We start from the raw sequence: 20,636 nt of genomic DNA on the forward strand, positions 1-20,636 counted from the left end.
GCCTCTTCAAAAATATGTTGTCACATGACCAACTTCTTCTATTGTTTTCTAGATAACAGGGGTGGAACCATAGATATATATAGAACTATCTATGGGTGGAACTACATGCCCCTTGGCACTACTCACCCCACTCTCCCCTACAGCTGTTTTTTTTCTGGGCACAGGACAAAACATACAATCCCCTAATAATGCAATGTGCAGCTCGTCCACAAAAATGTTGCAGCAAACAATCCCCTGCTCTTTTTCATGGCGTTTATAAGTGTGCATTTTGCTCCCTCTTGTGGTCAATAGGTAGTAGTACAATAATACTGTACAGGGGTAAAAAATGGCGACCTGCATGAGTGTCCACTTTATACTGTCAAGGATACCATTTAGTATGCCTTAGATTTACTGCATTTACTTTCCGACTTAGAACAGTTGTAATCAAAGAGATACGTGAGTAACATGTCCTCGTTATTCAAATAAGTAATGCAATGTAATTGAAGTAATCTAGTTCAACTAAACCTATAACAAATGTATTGTAAACAGTAACACTGTTGGCTTGGTTAGCATAGTTATTTGACAGGTGATGTGACCCAGACCTGTTAAACATTTCGAGTTGATACAGTGGTGGCCAATTTATTAAGATACAAATACAAGGCGGGTTAAACATTGCTTCTCTTGTTTGTCCCCTAAACTCTATATTCCGCCTTTGATTAGCCCCTCGACCCCACTATGGTTATGATTGGGTGCATACATAGCATTATTATTTTAACACGTGTCTGTTGTCTATCTCCTCCCGGTAGTATGTCCAGGTTGGCTGTGGTATGTGGGGGCTCCAGGGGCATCGGGAGGGCCGTGGCTCTCCTCCTGGCAGAGAGGGGCTGTAGAGTGGCTGTTGTATCCAGGAACCAAGACTCTGCCCATGCTGCCATGGCATCTCTGCAGGGAGGTAACCTCGTTCCCAGCTTTATCTCGAGAAAGCAGGGAGGTACCGCGTTGTTTTGATTGATTGATTGATTGAAAACTTTATTAACAGATTGCAGAATGGGTACAATACAGTACAGCTCAATACATACAATTGTTAAATAAGGGGATGCAGACCAGAGAAAGACTTTCGTCTTGTTGACATCAGGGTCCCCCATTTTCAATTCATCATAGTAGTGATCATGTCATAGGATCCATTATTTGACCATATTAGAATAATAAACATTGTGAATTCATTTTAAAAGTAAAAACACAAATAATCGGTAGAAGTGTGGTGTCATGCAGCATTGCAAAATAATCACGTCAGCCCTCTTGGAATTACATGTATTACTGTTATGGCTCTCTCTAGCTGACCACGTGGCCTACAGCTGTGACGTCTCCAATGGGCAGGAGGTGCAGAAGACCTTTGAGACGATCCAGAAGACCCATGGAAACATCTCGTATCTTGTGAATGCTGCAGGCATCAACAGGTGTGTAGGCAGGTTAGGAAATTAACAGGGTCTCTGTGCAAAATAAAAGTCCAGAAGATGCACCTAATTGATTGATTGATTGAAAACTTTATTAAAACAGATTGCAGAATGGGTACAATACAGTACGGCTCAATACAAACAGGATACAGACCAGAAAAATACTTTTGTCTTGTTTACATCAGGGTCCCCCATTTTCAATTCATCAAGACATATGGATTATGGTTCAATAAAATGCCCTGAACACAAAATGATCAAGTGGAGCAGTCGACTACTAGACTAATGTGTCATATTTCGGACATATTGAGAGTTTGTCTCCTTTAAAGATCCCCTCCACTCAAAAACACGATTCCTATGGTTAACTCCTCTTGGAGGCATGACTTTGACTATACAGATTGTTATTTATGGTTAAGTCCTCTTGGAGGCATGACTTTGACTATACAGATTGTTAATTATGGTTAACTCCTCTTGGAGGTGTGACTTTGACTATACAGATTGTTATTTGTACAGAAGTTGTCACCAGAGCCTTTTCACATTCTTCCCCTGAGCTTCTAGGTCAAACCTCTTATAGTCCAATATGCGATAATTTGACACCTTTTGTTATGATCTGGCATGGTGGTGGTGGAGGTAGAACCCAATTGCAGACAGTGAACGAACAGAGACGAGGCAGAGTCGACGGAGTGAAGTATAATGAAATGGGCTTTACTGAGCAGCAGTAAACAAGGCACGTTACCAGACATGCAGTGCGCCTTACCCCCGTTGAATGCCACCACCGACTTCAATGATAGCGTTGTGAACGCATAATCTCTGTCTTAAATTATGGCTATGTGTCTAATCTGCCCGTCGTTTATCAATGACTTGTTTGCAGTCAACATTGTCGAGACGGATTGTTTTTTAATCAGTTCATTTCCGTTTTATAGCATTTTGAAAAGCCCTCGTTTTCAGGAAAATATATAGATTCCGTGATAAACGCCCTTTACTGGAATATTCTGGCATACACAAAAAACATTGTAATTTTTCGGCCTATTTATGAATAGTTTTCAAATAAACGCTAGATTATCGATAGTATATGTGTACTTATGCACGCTATAGAAGCGATCTGAAAAATATATTCTCATTTCCTGATCAGCGCGCACACACACACACACACACACACATGGGGCACACGCTGATATATAGGTCAAAACAGATCCGATTATCCCAAGACTGGTCAAATAAATTGCTTACCTCAGATCAGATATTATCCAAAAAGATTATTCCAATTCCTGATCGCCATTCCAAATATCGATCGCGTTTATTGATTCAGCGTTGGGTACTGTAAATATGTATTCCACGCGTTTTCCGGCTCAGCGATCAACTTGGGTCTCTTCAGATGCCTCGCCGGAGAAGTAACATGAGGAGGCTGGACCCCCCCCCCCCCCCATCAGTCTAAACCAATGGGGTGCAGTTACACAGGGAGAGACGATAGGGGGCGGTATTTTCCCAATTGAGCTCAGAGAGAGTCTGCAACACTAGCGTGAGGCTCGATTGATGAAATATGAATTCAAATTGCTAATAAAAAAAAATACGACAAACAAACGCTATATGTCGTTGGTGGCACTCAACTGGCGGCATGAACTAACGACAAAACACGTCCGTGGCACTCAAAGTGTTAAGGCACAAACAAAACCGAACTTCAAAACACGAAACAGAAACCTCAGCTATGCTGGAAAACGTGGCAAGAGATATACAGGAATGGACTCACAGGGAAACACAGGATAAAGGGGCAATTCCGCGAATGGCAGGAATAGCTGGAACAGGAACACAACAGAGAGCGGGCTTCACGCAGGCAGGGAAACTTCTTTCTAGTTTGAGTTCAGTCACGTGGGCTTGGAGTTCACTGCTCGTGCTTTTGGTAAGCTTTGACTGACTTTTACGAAACTCAGAGCATTTTTTGTCTCTGGTTTTCATAGCGGCCAGTATTTCGGAGTGCATCCACGGCTCAGCGCGATTTTTTACCCTGGTGGTTCTTAAGGGGGCCATGTCGTTTAGTATTGTTGAAAATTTGGTTTTGAAACCAAGCCATGTTTCTTCAACCAGTGTACCATTGAGTTCATCTGACCAGTCCAGACTCTCCAGTTCAACGTTAAAGGCCTCACTAGAGTAGGTTTTGAGGTCTCTAGATGTGACTGTTTTGTGGCAGCCAGCCTTTTGTTTTAGCTTTTTGCGGGTACAGAATATCATATAATGATCACTTAACCCGCATGCTATAACCCCTTTATTGGAGATCTTGGACTTGTCAGAGGTCAGAATGAGGTCAATGGTAGTCTGAGTTGATTCACATACACGTGTGGGTTGGGTGATTAGCTGGCTGAGGCCGTGCAGATCACAAAGCCTACTGAATGACTTGAAGACGGGTGCATCTTTTCGTTGCATATCCGTGTTCCAGTCTCCAATAAGAATTTTGTCTACATCCTCAACTCCAGCTAAACACCCGTCAAGTGTATCATAAAAGCCACTATGATCTGGTGGTCTGTAGATTGAGCCAACCAGTAGGGATTTCGCCCTTTCGAATAGGATTTCCACCCATACAGTTTCAATTGATTCATGATTCAGGTCATTTCTGTTGATGAATTTGGTGTCTTTGTGTATGTACATACAGACGCCACCTCCATGTTTGTTCCTATCATTCCTGATTATTGAGTAGTTCTCAATCTCTATCTCTGGATCTTTTACAGAATCGTCAAGCTTAGTTTCTGAGAAGCACAGTATGTTTGCCTTACCATTTATGAATAATTGTTTGATTTCATCCAATTTGTTTTTTAGGCTGTTTATGTTAAGGTGGAAAATGTTCAGTCCATTGGAGTTGGTTATTTCATTGATGTTGTCAGGTTCGAAGTATTCTTCATTTGTGATCTGTTCCTCTGAGTGGGGTGGGGGGGCTTTGTTGTCGTGGGTGGGGAGGGGGGGGTCGGGTCCCGCGCCGTGCTGGTACAACAAAAGACTCGTTCCAGAGTCCTTTGTTCCTGGATGTTTTCGCTGTTAGCTCTGCTGGCTAGCCGGCTATCGGGCGTCGAGATGTTTAAATCCTGCGTCGAGTTGGTCGTCATGGTTTCGACCCTTGGTTCACCTCCTCTCGTCTCTGCCTCACGTGTGCTCGTCTGCTGCGGCGTCATTGGGGGAGAGTCGCCGTCCGCGCTGTGGATGTAGCCACGGGTTGAGTTGTTGATGCTGTTGGTCGCGATGGGAACCTCCATCGCTTCTTGCGTTGCCAGACCAAGTCTTCTAGTCTGAGTTCTGGTCAAAACCGGGCCTGGGTTTAAATGAATGTCTCCCGAAAGTAGCAGAACCAGGATGATCATGGTCCTACGGTCCAATCTGCCAGTCGGGGGTTACGTTTTTACGTACCGGTCTTGCTGTTAGTAACGTGTGTAAGTGTATAGCCGCCGTTCCGACGTCTAGATGTTTCTTTTCCGAGCCATTGAGAAGGTAGAAGTCACTGTGGGTCTCGTTTAATCCGTTTTCACTTCTCTCCACTTCTGTTTGATGTTGCTTCATTGATGAATTGAGGTATGAGTCCGTAATCCATATTAGCAGGAGGAGAAAATGTGCACAAAACCTTGTTGTTTTGGTTCTTTGGCGAGAGCTCTCAGTAATGCGACTGCTCATGACTGCGCCGGTTGAGTAGTTTTGTAGTAGTAGTTTCTCACATCATATAACCATTGCTTAAAATATTCCCTTTCTTTCACCTTATTTAACTTTGTGACTTGATTACGTAAGGAACGGTACTTTTGTCTGTCATCCGCAGAACTGGAACACACTGATGCTTTTTTGGCTATGTCTCTCTCATTCATTAAAATCCTTAAGCTACTGTCTATCCATGGGGCTGATTTGTTTCTGACTGTGAACTTTTTTAAAGGAGCATGTTTATCTGCTACACTCATGTACCTCAACATAAATAAGTCCAGTGCAACCTCTGGGTCATCCTCACAACATACCTCCTCCCAGTTTATACCTAACATTTCATTAATAAAACCTTCTACATTAAAACTCTTATATGACCGTGAGACAATAATTTTAGCTTTGGCTTTTGGGACCTTCGTCGTTCTGGAGACTGCTATGATGTTGTGGTCACTGAAACCTACAGGAACAGAGACTGCCTTTGAGCATTGGCCTGGTACGTTTGTATAAATATGATCAATACATGTAGATGAAATGCTACCATCCTTATCTATACTTATTCTAGTGGGAAGATTGACAATTTGGGACAGATTACAAGTATGTAATATAGAGAGCACCTTGTTCCTATTGGTACATGGCTTTCCCAACCAGTCGACATTCATAATCACCAAGTAAGAAGATTTTTTCTGTTTTTGTCCGATATCCTATCGAACATATCACACAAATCATTAACATATGTAGCATCTGCACTCGGAGGTCTGTAGAAACTGCAAACTAGAATTGGTTTGAGATAGGGCAGGTGAACCTGCACACAGATAGCTTCAATGTTGTCCTTCATCAGATCATATCGTGTTTTGACAGGTAATTGATTCTGAACATAGATTGCCACACACCCACCAAACCTGTTTCTATCTTTTCTAAATCTTTTAAAACCTTCTATAGTTACAGCAGAATCAGAGAAGGAATCATCAAGGTGCGTTTCAGAGATGGCAAGGATATTAATCCAGTTAGCTTTGACCATACATTAAATTTCATAGCACTTATTTCTCAGGCTACACACATTGATATGAGCTATAACCAAACCCTTATGCAAGCCTAGCTTAATACAGGAAGTGTCAGTAGGTTTACCGACCATAAAGCAATAGTCTCAATGGGTTTCAGAATAACCAGGGAGTGATACTGGAGTCCCTAAACAGTTGATATATAGTCTCAGTGTTTCCCATTAATTACCGGCCTGCTGCCCGCCACAGTCTAATTGGTCCCGCCACAGTTTTATAATTAACCAAAAATACAAATAAAATAAAATATATATATAATTTTTTTAATATAAAGTTTGCCAATAGGGATGTATCAGTAGTATTGGCAGTGGTAGTAGTCGTAATAGTAATCCAGTCTATTTTTTTATTTTCTAAAAAATAAACTAGTTCAACACAGGTAACCACTTTTGCTTAATTTCTTTGATGGCTCAAATGTATGCTCTAGTCTAGTGCAGGGGTCAGCAACCTTTTTGACATGAAGTGCCAGTTTGAAATATAGTTGTAACTAGTGTGCCTATCAACATATTCCATGCATCGTAATATATTTTTTTCATAATCGGGTATTTTTAATGATAATTTTTACATTATTACATCATTATTGTTATTGTTATTATTAACAATATTATTATGATGGTTGTATCAACCCTAAATCTGAGTTGGGGCGGGGGTGCAATGCAGACAAACAGTTTTGCTTTACTGAGCTCCGTTATCTGGGGGCTGTAGTTGGTCACTTTAAGCTGCACACCGGAGCATTTTTTAATCCAGCTGTTTGCTGGGCCCTATTCCCCGTACCTGGCTAACTGAGTTAGCCGGATAATTTTCAGCATAGCTTGACTTAAGCCAGACATTTCCGTTCCCCTGTTTGATTATTGTGTTATTCTGTGTAGTTATTGTGCGTGTTAAAAGCTTCCAATGCATATGTGTGCGTGTGAACGTTTGCATGTTTCAACTACCTCTATATAATAGTGGGGGTCGCGGCTCTCTGACACCGTTATTTCGGGGGTTGCGGCCTGAAAACTTTAGGAACGATGTATTTATTATATTACATGATACCTAAGCGCATACAGTACAGATATCCTCATAAGTATCTATTAATTCGTATCAATTAGATATACTCTTTATCTTTGGGCTTGTTTTTGTATACTTATTCTGAAAGAGTTGAAATAATTATTTTCGCTAGCAAGATCTCATTCGATTATTCATTCCATTAAGCCTATTGCCAGCAGTTACATTTAAATAAATATAATCTGATTGATTGGGGTAATAAGGGACTTAAAATGTGCCTATAGATTATGCATTTAACTTGTCGGCGAGGCTATTGAGCCGTACTGTATTGTACCCATTCTGCAATCTTGTTAATAAAGTTTTAAATCAATCAATCAATCAATGCCGTTAGAAAATCAGGATTTCTGCGATCGACACCTGCTGTCTTTTCAACTGAAGCGGCCGCGCGCACTTATCCTGAGTATCAAGTCTGGTTCGAATGAACTAGACTGAATCAGCGTTCGAGAAACAGGGAAATCCCGGATTCAAACATCGGGTTAATTGAATCTCGATAATGGGACTTTTGATCGACTTAGTTGAACCAGGTACGGGGAATAGGGCCCTGTTCTCTGATATTTTCTGACATTTCGTTGATGCGTCGCTCGACACTTCAAGCTGACATGGGGATATCTTTTATCCTTGATTTGATTGTCTCTTTGTTTGGCAAGCCTTCAAACAAAACATCTGAGCTACAGAGAAAAGCCTCCTTGATATACTCGCCATCAGTGAATGGCTTTCCACATTTCGCAATGCAATGAGCAATGCGATAGCTTGCTTCAGTTGCGTGGTTTTTAGCAGTCGTGAACACTTTGAGGGTGGGTGCTGGCTTGCTTTCCATACCTGGCCACGGCACGTTTAATCGATTCTGCCTTATCCGCCTGATCTTTTAAACTTTTTTGATGCTTCGTCTCAAAATGGCGTTTCACACCTGACATTCTGCAAACTACATTTTCTAAACATAAAGTACACACAGCACGGTCCTTCTGACACACAAACCCGTAGTCGTCTGTCCACGAGGGCTGGAATGCCAGAATTTCCTTTGCTTTAACTTTCTTAGCGGGGGTTGCCATCATGAAAGACGGCACATACAGAATGCAACCGCAGCACTGTGTGATTACCTGGGAACTGCACGCGGGCACGGGAGGCCAGCTGACTGCTGACAGCTGAGCACCATGGGAACAGCTGTATAGCTGTCATAGGGGTGTGCAAAACAGTCGACTTACAAAAAAGAACCTGTGGGAGGATTTCAACTAGATAAATGCGACAACAGTGCAAAATATTTCACTATAATATTTCAAAGCAAAGTAAAAAAAATAAAAATAAAAAATTAATTGTATTATTATAATTTTTTTATGCTGCCCCCTGTGCCAATGAAAATGCCCCTGCGTGCCTATGCGGGCACGCGTGCCTAGGGTTGCCTACCCCTGCGTCTAGTGTCTAGTAGATTTTGTGTTTTGAGCACAAAGTTCATCATAGATCTAGCCTCTTAATTTTGCTCTCAAAGTGCACCAGATTGATGCATTTAACTTTAAAACTTAAAAAAAATTATGCTAGAGGGGCCGAGGTTCACCCACCACCACAGTCTCACTAAATCCTGTGGGAAACACTGATAGTCTATCCACTACAAGGGCGACACGTTTGTTTAGGCTTCGATGTTCTTTCATGATAGGATATAATGGCTTACGTCTTCCATTGATCTCGGGAGGAAATTGGTCGTTCATGCCAAAGGTGGTGTTCTTTAACTCCCTGCCCCATACCCTTGACAAGCTCCTTCTGCTGGTGATGCTCAAAACGAGCCACTATTGCCTGTGGTCTGTCCCCTTAGGGTTTTCCCATTCTGTGTACTCTAGAGAAGGTGATGTTCTGAACAGTGTCCCTAGGCAGTCTTAGCTTGTCTGACATAAACTCCCTTATGACTGTTTCACAGTCCTTGCTCTCCTTCTCTGCTATCCCTGTAAAACTTGTCTTGCATAGACCTACACTGTACATCCAGAAGAGATTCCTTCAACTTCCTGTTGTCTATCTCAATTATGTCTACTTTGTTTCCCATGTATTCCACCTTTCCTTTCAGCTCAGCATTATCATTGACCAGCTCATCAATTTGTCTCTGACTGAACTCCAAGCTTTCTTTGAGGCTCTTAATTTCCTGCATCATCAAGTCCAACATATCCAGTTTATCAAGTCTGTTATTGATGGCCTGTAATGTTAGATTCATTTCAACCTCTCTTATTGTCAGCGCTTCATCCAATGAAGCTTCCTCTGCACCTTCAATGTCAGAACGTGATCTTTTACTCAGATTGGGCTTAATACAGTCTGTAATCTTCTGTGACTTTGTCTGAATGTTAAGTTTCACAGGCTTCTGTTGCGACATGTTGATATTGTCGTAATGTTTGTCTATAAAATGCTCCAGCTGAAACAGCTGTTCAGATGGATCCAGTGTGCTATCCCTGTGCGGTATTTCAGTAAAAGAAATGCCCCTCTACACAGTTAAACAGTTAAACTGGCCTGATGGTGTAACCTGGGCCTGGCCTGATGGTGAATCCTGGGCCTGGCCTGATGGTGGTAGCTGGTCTGGTGATGCAGATTTTAGGCAGATCGTTTTCTACAGGTTTCAATGCACAGCAGCACTGTCGGCCATCTTGACTCTTGACTGCTAGGGTTGAACATACCAAGGCAGCAAGACCAGGGAGGAATGTGTGGTTTTCTGTAGCCAAATTGGTGAGTGATGGAGTAATGGAGTGGCCAGCACAGTCACCAGATCTCAACCCCATTGAGCTGTTGTGGGAGCAGCTTTACCGGGGTTAGGGGGGAGTCCCAACCCTCCTGGGCCCAGCAAGTAGTTAGTAGTCCACAGGGTTGGCTCGTTTCACTTGCTGTTGTGGGCATCTCGGCGTCGCGCCAGTGGGGGCAGTGCCATGAAAGGTGTCCTTTTTCCCCACACTCAAAGCATCTCCGGTTGTCCTCACTCTGGCTGGGTCGTCACCGCCGGGGTTACGCCCCTTTTCCTCCCCGGCTAGGCTCCTCTGGCTGGGTGGACTCTCGGCAGGGCTTCCCCTCTGTCCTCAGAGGTCGACCGCTCCGGAGCACTCCTTGGGCCGCCTGGTATCACTCGATGACTTCCACCAGCTCTTCCGCATTTTTTGGGTTCCGCTGACAGGCCAACTCTTTTGCTCGTAATGGGAGGGCTCGGATATAGCGGTCCATGATCACCCTCTCTACTGCAGTTAAGGCCTGGGGCTCCACCATCAGCCAGCTATTCGTGACCCTGGTGAGGTCATACATTTGGGCCCGGGGCGATACGGCGGGATCATAACCCCAGTCATGATACCACTGGGCTCTGGTTACCAGGGAATAACCAAGTCTATGGTGGATCTCACCTTTTAAGCGTGGCGTATGTCATAGTTACATTGCTTTGGGTGACCAGGGCTTGGTCTCTGAATCTACCGGCTATTTGCGTGTGTGTTTGATTAATTCCAATCAGAATTATTTGCCCGTATTCTCCACCATCTGTGACAAACTCAGGGGTGTTATGAGCTGTCACCAGATTAGAATTAACAAAACCCACAAGGTAGAAGCACGTTTAACAGTAGTTGTATGACTGTTTAGGGGAAAAGGAGAGGTTAGGGTAATCGTCAGCCAGTCTGTAATGCAATAGAATCGCCTTGGTCCGTTAGCGGGGTCCGGTACACAGAGAGCGGTTCTCATACGGGCGGGGGCTGATCCGGGAGAAGAGACGTCAGACAAGCAGGGGTCGATACACATGCGGGTTCTCAGACTGTCGGGGGTTACAGCTAGGGCTGTCTTAAATACTTCGAAGCTTCGTTCGATGGCACAAGCTTCGAACATAAAAAAAAATATCGAAGTTTAAAAAAAAGAAAAGAAAAAAAATTATTTTTTTGCCTCCAAAATCTTGTGCCTCCATTCCATATGGTTTCGCCTCAGCTACTCCAAAGTGTCTCTGTCTCCAATTTGTATGCTACATTGATTGACAGGTGATTGCGCTCACCTGTTTCGGGCGCATCTGGCACAGGTGCGCTGCATCTGTGCTGATGCGCTCTGCGCGGGCGGGAGTCTCTCCGGAACCCCTAATATGGGCATATGTCCTAGTACCTTGGTCGACACATAGCGGCCGTCTATTACCATGCCAGCCGGTCTGCCACAATATATATAAATCCATACCTTTACATGGCTCCATGATGGTCTACCTTCATATTCGGTATATCTCTGTTTATCTACGTGGAATGATTGAGCAGCAGGATCATAGAATACCATACCTAAATGTAAAGACACAAACTGGCAGAAATAAGACGATGGTTTATTAGCGGTAAGGTAAATTCTCTGAAACTAAACTGGATTCATCAATAGCAGACCCTGAAATAGAGTTGGAGAATTATTCAATAGTCCGTAATGATAGAAACAAGTATGGAGGTGGGGTCTGCATGTACATTCATAAGGGCACCAAATTCATTAACCGTACTGACCTAGATCATGAGGCTATTGAAACTGTATGGGTGGAAATTCTATTTGAAAGGGCTAAATCTGTTCTAGTCGGCACAATTTACAGACCGCCAGATCAAAATGGCTTTTATGATGTGCTGGATGTGTGCTTAGCTGGAGCTGAGGATGCAGAAAAGATTCTTATTGGGGATTGGAACACGGATATGCAACAAAAAGATGCACCCATCTTCAAATCCTTCAATAGGTTTTGTGATCTGCACGGCCTCAGCCAGCTAATCACCCAACCCACAAGGGTATGTGAATCAACTCAGACTACCATTGACCTCATCCTGACCTCTGACAAGTCCAAGATCTCCAATAAAGGGGTTATAGCATGCGGGTTAAGTGATCATTATATGATATTCTGTACCCGCAAAAAGCTAAAACAAAAGGCAGGCTGTCACAAAACAGTCACATCTAGAGACCTCAAAACCTACTCTAGCGAGGCCTTTAACCTTGAACTGGAGAGCCTGGACTGGTCAGATGAGCTCAATGGTACACTGGTTGAAGAAACATGGCTTGGTTTCAAAACCAAATTTTCAACAATACTAAACAACATGGCCCCCCTAAGAACCACCAGGGTAAAAAATCGTGCTGAGCCGTGGATGCACACTGAAATACTGGCCGCTATGAAAACCAGAGAAAAAAAATGCTCTGAGTTTCGTAAAAGTCAGTCAAAGCTTACCAAAAGCACGAGCAGTGAACTCCAAGCCCACGTGACTGAACTCAAACTGGAAAGAAACAGACTAAGAAATGACGTAAACTCCATGATCAAAACTGCAAAAAAAATATATATATATATAATCTACGAATTCCAATCTGGCTTCAGAACATCCCACTCCACTGACACATGCCTTCTCTATTTAAACGACCACATCAAACAAGAGGTGGACGCGGGCAAATACTGCGGCATGGTCATGCTGGACCTACAAAAGGCCTTCGACACTGTCAATCACACCATTCTGATTGACAAGCTAAAAGCAATTGGTTTTGATAGTCTATCAGTGAGCTGGATACAATCCTACCTGGAGGGGAGAGAGCAGATGGTGGAGGTAAACGGTACCCTATCCCCCCCCCCTCACAGTGAGCTGTGGTGTTCCACAAGGAAGCATACTAGGTCCGCTACTGTTTCTAATTTATGCAAATGGCATGTCGTCAGCTTGTGACTGCAACTTGTTCCTGTTTGCGGATGACTCAGCCCTGCTGGTCTCTGACAAGAACAAGTTACAGGTTGAGAGAACCCTCAGCTCGGAACTAGGCAAAATCTGCATATGGCTCGCTGATAACAAACTATCATTACACCTGGGCAAAACAGAGTCCATTCTCTTCGGTTCAAATAACAAACTCAGCAAGACCGACGGCTTCTCAGTTACAGTGGGTGACAATATTGTCACAAGGAAAGATGAAATTACATACCTAGGTTCCATCCTAGAGGCAAATCTTTCCTGTGACAAAATGGCATCCAATGTAATAAAAAAAGTCAACCAACGAACTAGATTCTTGTACCGGATCTCCTCTCTGGTAAACAAGAATACCCTTAAGACTCTGGCAGGAGCACTCATTCAAGGGTACTATGACTATGCTTGCACCTCATGGTACCAAAGCACCTCAAAGGCGCTAAAAACAAAATTACAAACATCTCAAAACAAACTGGTCAGACTACTGCTTGACCTTACTCCTAGAACCCACCTCACCCCTGCCCACTTTGACAAACTAGGATGGCTTAGAGTAGACGACAGAGTACAGCAACTTGCAATGGGCCTGGTCTACAAGACCAAGGTACCCATGTACATGTCAAAATACTTCCCAAAGGTCAGTGAATACCACAATCACATCACCAGAGGGAGCTCCACAAATCATGTTAAACCCAGATTCGCTCAAACAAGGGACTAAACACGTTATTATTATTTATCGAATAACGGATATTTGGTTGTTATATTATCGTGTATACTATAATATTATAATATTAATACTATATTATTTGTGTATACTATTCTAATGTGGTGTTGCCAGACATCCTGCTGTGCAGGTACTTTACTGTATCTTTTATACTGTGTATTGTTTGGAGTCAGTTGTGTTGTGTCATGTCTGTATGTATGTATCTGTGGCTATAGTGGGTGTAAGCCCAAGACAAATTTCCCAGCTGATGGGACAATAAAGTGACTCTTGACTCTTGAATTATGCCACATCAATGTGGAACGCCCTACCCAAAGCTGTAAAGGAATGTGAATCACTACCCACTTTCAAAACCACTCTCAAAGAACACCTATGGGAGACTGCAATTCGAAACTGGCCCCTGTAAATGTCCTAACCCAACCCCCTCCAATGTACAGTAAATGACCAAGTATGGTTTTGTCAATATTCCAATGTACAGTTTTGCTTGTACAGATGTACAGTGTCCAACACCCACCCCTCCTACCCCCGCCCCCCACCCAACCCCACCCACCCAACCACCTCCAATGTACAGTCCTCCCCACCCGCCAAACCCCACCCCCACCTACCCAACCTCCTCCAATGTACAGTTTCTACGTCAAATGTATATACTCTCTTTTCTGGACTCTTTTTGTATCACAAACAGTACTGTATTTGCAAATCTGGTATGTCATAAATGTATAGATGTAGCAGTACTCTCTATCTGTATGTCGTGTGTGTAATATATGTTATGATGAATTGAAAATGGGGGACCCTGATGTAAACAAGACCAAAGTCTTTCTCTGGTCTGCATCCCCTTAACAATTGTATGTATGGAGCTGTACTGTACTGTACCCATTCTGCAATCTGTTAATAAAGTTTTCAATCAATCAATCAATCAACCATCTGCAGGTTTTCTATGATTGAGATTAGAAATGGGATGCGATGTGATATGATAAATAAGTAAATAAATTATGGATCCGATTTGTGTGTGTGTGTGTGTGTGTGTGTGTGTGTGTGTGTGTGTGTGTGTGTGTGTGTGTGTGTGTGTGTGTGTGTGTGTGTGTGTGTGTGTGTGTGTGTGTGTGTGTGTGTGTGTGTGTGTGTGTGTGTGTGTGTGTGTGTGTGTGTGTGTGTGTGTGTGTGTGTGTGTGTGTGTGTGTGTGTGTGTGTGTGTGTGTGTGTGTGTGTGTGTGTGTAAAACAAGCCAGAGTCACGCCGCTCATAAAAAAACCAACCCTGAACCCTACTGTCATAGGCAACTACCGTCCTGTCTCTCTTCTCTCCTTCCTTTCTAAAACACTTGAACGTGCTGTATCCAACCAACTTACTACTTATCTCTTACAGAATGACCTCCTAGACCCTAATCAGTCAGGCTTCAGGACTGGTCACTCCACAGAGACAGCCCTCATTGCGGTCACAGAGGCACTTCACTTAGCAAAAGCGAAAGGCCTCTCCTCTGTCCTGATTCTCCTAGATCTATCTGCAGCCTTCGACACAGTCAACCACCAGATCCTCCTTGCGGCCCTCGCAGGAATGGGAGTGGCTGGCTCTGCGCTGACATGGCTGTCATCATACCTCAATGACCGCTCCTACCAAGTGTCATGGAGAGGGACCCTGTCGGCCACCCGCCCCCTGCGGACGGGTGTCCCCCAGGGCTCGGTTTTAGGACCCCTTCTCTTCTCCCTCTACACTAAATCACTGGGTAACATTATCACGTCTCATGGCTTCTCCTACCATTGTTATGCCGACGATACTCAACTCTTCCTCTCCTTCCCTCCCTCAGATATCCACGTCTCTGTGCGGATCTCGGCCTGTCTGTCCGACATCTCAGCCTGGATGACGTCCAACCACCTCAAACTGAACCTAAGCAAAACAGAATTGCTCCACCTGCCGGCCAAATCCTCCCCCCTAACCGACCTTTCAATCACAGTCGAGAATGCAGCTGTGACTGCGTCCCCGACCGCCAAGAACCTTGGTGTTGTCCTCGACGACCAGTTGAACTTCTCTGCTCACATCGCAGCGACGACCAGAACCTGCCGATTCCTCCTGAGCAACGTCAGAAGGATACGCCCCTTCCTGACAAAAGAAGCCACCCAACTCCTCGTCCAATCAACAGTCATCTCCCGCCTCGACTACTGCAATGCACTGCTCGCTGGCCTCCCGGCCACTGCCACTAAGCCTCTTCAACTCATTCAGAACGCAGCGGCCCGCCTGATCTCAAACCTACCGAAGTCGGCCCATGTCACCCCACTTCTTAGGGACCTGCACTGGCTCCCCATTGCTGCACGAATCCGCTTCAAGGCCCTCGACCTAGCATACCGTGCGGCAAAGGGAACCGCTCCCGCCTACCTCCGGTCAATGGTCTCTAACTACACACCCTCAAGACCCCTACGCTCTGCATCTTCTGGCCGCCTCAGACCTACTCCTATCCAAGCTCCGGGAGGGTCATCAAAGAGAAGTCGCCTATTCTCAGTCCTTGCCCCACAATGGTGGAATGAACTACCCACCCCAGTTAGGACAGCCGAATCACGTCCAATCTTTCGCCGTCGACTAAAGACGCACTTCTTCAACCATTATCTGAATTAAAAAAAAAAAAAAAAAAAAAAAATCTAACCCTAACTAACCGTACTGTCATGCACTTGTCCTAATAAACTAACCTACACTGTAGCACTCAACACTTTGATGAACATTGTTGCTCAGCTGATAGAGTTGTGCCCTTCCTGATGGCTTGTCGTACAGAACTTGTAAGTCGCTTTGGATAAAAGCGTCAGCTAAATGACTAAATGTAAATGTAAATGTAAATGTGTGTGTGTGTGTGTGTGTGTGTGTGTAGGGATGGTCTATTGTTGAGGACTAAACCAGAAGACATGGTGGCTGTACTCAACACCAACTTGCTGGGGACCATGCTGACCTGCAAGGCAGCTCTAAGGAGCATGCTCCAGACCCAGGGAGCAGCCATTGTCAATATAGGTACTAAGACCTATATCACTAACACTGTCCTCACAAGAATTACATAATACCAGTCATAATACCAGTCTGAGTTCAGCAAGGAGAAGTAAACCTATTTTCATTATGGCCCCTAGGAGGCAGTAGAAGCCATCATTACTTTCTTGTCTTGCTATCTTGATGTTTTCTATTAAATGGTAAATGGCTGCATTTATATAGCGCTTTTATCCAAAGCGCTTTACAATTTGTTCCTCACATTTCACCCATTCACTCACACAATCACACACCGACGGCGGAGGCAACCATGCAAGGTGCCAACCTGCTCATCGGGAGCAGTTAGGGCCGGGGTTAAGTGTCTTGCTCAAGGACACTTTGACATGCTGCCCGGGAGGAGCGGGAATCGCGGTTCCCGGTTTGATTCCCGCTCCTCCCGGATTACCAGACGACTGCTCTACCTCCAGCCACTGTCGCCCCCAATAAAAGTTATATATTATAATATAGAGTTAAAATTGTGTGTCCATAATAAATAATAATAATAATTTGGGACCTGCTCAGAGGTCATCAATCGGCACGCATGCGATGCATGCATGCGATTCGTCTCTGCGATTAACCCATCCCATCGTCCTTCCCCCCAAGGGAAGCCGGGAGCAGACAGGCGTCAACGTGAGCCGCGCCAGGGGACCAATCCAAGTGCTCCTGTCCGTCTTCGTCAAGGACGCCACAGCGTTAGCGATCTTGTTGTTGTGCATGTTTTTCCATTGGGTTTATCTTATCGGGGGGGAAACCCTTGCGAACACGGGGAGAACATGCAAACTCCACACAGAAAGGTCTGGGAGATACCCCACCTGGGTAACTGGCATCATGGAAACCTGGTCCCCAAGCGGGAATCGAACCCTGGACCTTCTTGCTGTGAGGCGACAGTGTTTGACCACTACACCACCGTGCCGTGTGTCCATTTTAATCCGTTTGAAAAGTCACAATGTTTTATAGATGAGGCCTGTGTTCATTGAAAAATAGAGTTAGGGGGACTTAAAAAAAAACACTGTTGATTTATTTTGCACATGATCTCACACAAATCAAAAAACGTTTAACATTTTTGCACAAATTCATTTAGTTTGACAGTTATTGAGAGTAAATGCGTTTTTAATATGGCCACCAGTGATGTCATCGGGGACATTGAATCCTTGTGTTGTGTTAATTATAGCCCAATGAAATTATAAGGTAGCAATTAGGGATGGGTACCGAATTCGGTACTTTTGAGGTACCGAACCGAAACACGTCGGTACTACCGAGTATCGATTCAAGTGAGATACAGATTTTGTATTTATTATTATTTTTTACCTATTTTATTATTATTTTTTAGCTTTTTTCTTCTTTCTTACCTAGGATTTGACTTGATTCAACAACAAAGCAGTCGGAGCAATGGCAAGCCGAAAACTGTCGAAATTGTAGTTATTTGAAGTTTGGATTATTTTTTTCACGACTGAGGTAGGTAAATAAAATTTCTTGAGACTAAAGTACAGAAAAAAGGTACCGTTGGGTACCGGTATCGATTCACAGGTACCGGTACCGGTACCGTATCGGTTCAAATGTGAAAGGTACCCATCCCTAGTAGCAATGCGTATACGAGAAGGTATTGCTATTTTTTCATATATATAATTTCATGGAGCTATAATTAATACAATATCCCTGATGACATCACTGGTGGCCATATTCAAACTAATTTATTCTCAATAACTGTCAAACTAAATGAATGTGTGCAAAACAGTTTAGAGTTTTAGGATGTGTGTGAGATTATGTGCAAAATAAGTGCCCCTTTTAATGTCTGGCATGTGTGCAGGTTCTGTCGTGGGCATGAAGGGGAACGCAGGCCAGTGTGTGTACAGCGCCAGTAAAGCAGGTCTGGAAGGCTTCACCCGCTCCCTGGCTAAAGAGGTGGCTTCCCGCAATGTCAGGGTCAACCTCCTAGCTCCAGGTACAACTGCACCCATCTCCTCTGTTTTCAATTGGCTGTTGTTGCAATGGGTAATGATTGACATAGCAATCCAACGGTCTGTAGACACCTCTGACATTAGCGCTCCGACACGACATAGGAAAAGATGAAAGAAGGAATAACAATAAAAGGAGCGGAGAACAGTGTTATAGTACTTGAACATGAATGGATTAAGGATGAATAAATGAACGGAAAACCTGTCAAAAGGTGTTGTTGGGGAATTTGTGATACTAACTAGGGCTGTCTTAAATACTTCGAAGCTTCGTTCGATGATACAAGCTTCGAAAATAAATAAAAAATCAAAGTAAAAAAATATATATAAAAATTGAATTTTCTTTAATTTTTTTTGCCTCCAAAATCTTGCGCCTCCATTCCAATGAAACGAAATTAAGCGGCGCCTCGACTCCACCTCTCTACAACAAGCACGTGGAGATTATCTGTGTTGAAAACAACAAGGACATGTGCAGCAGACATGTCGACGAAGAAGCGAAGCAATGCCGTTTGTTATTTAAGACTATGTCGGACAGATTTGTGTTCATTGTGCTGCTTTTTTAAAGTGTCCCGACCCATATAAAAATATGTCTTAATAAAACGTGCTTAATTAAGTCGAATTCTGCCATTGTCTCTATCAACTACATATAAATATTTATATAATTGTTTGCTTGATAGACGAAGGTTGCAACATAATTATGTAATGTCATGTCGTTGGCTGTGAGAGCAGCCCCACTGCACCCTGGCAGCGCAGCCGAGTGAAACCTTGTTGGCTGCGTCACAGTCACGAAAGGGGCTACTTAATTAATTAATCCAATCCACTTTATTTATAGAGCACATTTAAAAACAACAAAGTTTACCAAAGTGCTGTACAAGTCCCACAACATAAGATAAAAAAAATTAAAAATAAATTATAATTTTTTTTTTGTTTTTTCCGAAGCTTCGAATTAAAATCGAAGCTCGGCCCTGAAGCTTCGATTGCCAAAAAAAGCTTTGAAGGTCAGCCCTAATACTAACACAAATGATCCCAAGTGTTTGGAGAGCAGTGTACTTTTCTTAATGTTTGTGGTAACTTGCTAAGGCAGATAGTAGCTGATAGTTGTGGACTGGAGTTCATGTGTCAAGTTTCTTGATATAATTGTATATAGCCACCTTGCTGTTATTTTATCTTATTTTATTCTATGCTATTTTTATTTAATTTTATTTATATTATATTGGATGGATGCTGCTATGGTCGAGGAACCACAACAAAGTGAATTTCACTATTTTTTGCTGTAAAATTTACTGAATGACGTGACAATAAAATGTATCTGAATCTGATCTGACATAGTAACAGCAGCACTGTACAATTCCCTCTCAGACAGCTTAAGTACTTAAAGGTACACCCTGAGCTGGGTTGAGTCTAACCTGAACCCAGTGCAATAACAAGGAAAGGACACAGTGTCATCAACATGAAGTATGGGTCGCATGGGTTGAACTGGTCTTACACAAAGTGCCATGCCTGAGAGCCGCCACTAGTGAGTGGCTAACTGTGAGTGAGTGAATGAATAACTTGAGTGAGTTAGGGCCAGTTTATGTGGCGCTTTGCGTCTAAAACTCATAGAACCACTAAGGGTGCGGTTACACCTTTCGTTTCATTTTCGTATCATTGTCATATGCGTTTCGCCGCGACGTTGTGCGCCTCGAGTCACGCCCCGAGCACACTGCTCACGAACGGACGGACGGGCGGCTGCCTCTTCACTTCCGCTCCCATGTTAACGGACGATAGTAGGCACACTGGCCGCGAGCGGGAAGCAATTTTTTCGCCTCGATCCTATTTGAGGCAGCGCGCCACGCGTATTGTCACAGAAATACAATTGAATATCTGCATTATTACCACAGATATAGATGTTGTTCAACCAGCTGTGTCTGTATCTGCAAATAAATGCCCAACCCCCCCTGTCTGTATGTTTGTTTATACCTATAACTATTACAATGTTGCATAATAATAATAATAATAATAATAATAATAATAATAACAGCAGGATATAGCAGTCATTAAGTCAATCCACCTTGTCACCTATAATGACAAACGTTTTATTTGTTTCCTGACAGCTAATTATGATTGAACAGCAACCAGTA

At 43.5% G+C, this 20,636-nt stretch overlaps 1 protein-coding gene across 1 annotated transcript in view; it reads left to right on the forward strand.

Annotated features, from left to right (window-relative positions):
* Positions 1 to 322: 322 nt before the first annotated feature.
* The window catches only part of cbr4 (carbonyl reductase 4), a 28,568-nt gene continuing 8,254 nt past the window's right edge, over positions 323 to 20,636 (forward strand). The window contains exons 1-5 of the mRNA XM_084308007.1: positions 323 to 435; positions 786 to 931; positions 1,316 to 1,436; positions 16,419 to 16,555; positions 18,372 to 18,506. Coding sequence (XP_084164133.1) covers positions 787 to 931; positions 1,316 to 1,436; positions 16,419 to 16,555; positions 18,372 to 18,506 — 538 coding nt within the window. The 5' untranslated portion in view covers positions 323 to 435; position 786. The remainder of the gene's footprint in view (positions 436 to 785; positions 932 to 1,315; positions 1,437 to 16,418; positions 16,556 to 18,371; positions 18,507 to 20,636) is intronic.

Source organism: Notolepis coatsorum (assembly GCF_963971535.1).
Source record: "Notolepis coatsorum genome assembly, chromosome: 2".
In the NCBI taxonomy this organism is placed as follows: Eukaryota; Metazoa; Chordata; class Actinopteri; order Aulopiformes; family Paralepididae; genus Notolepis; species Notolepis coatsorum.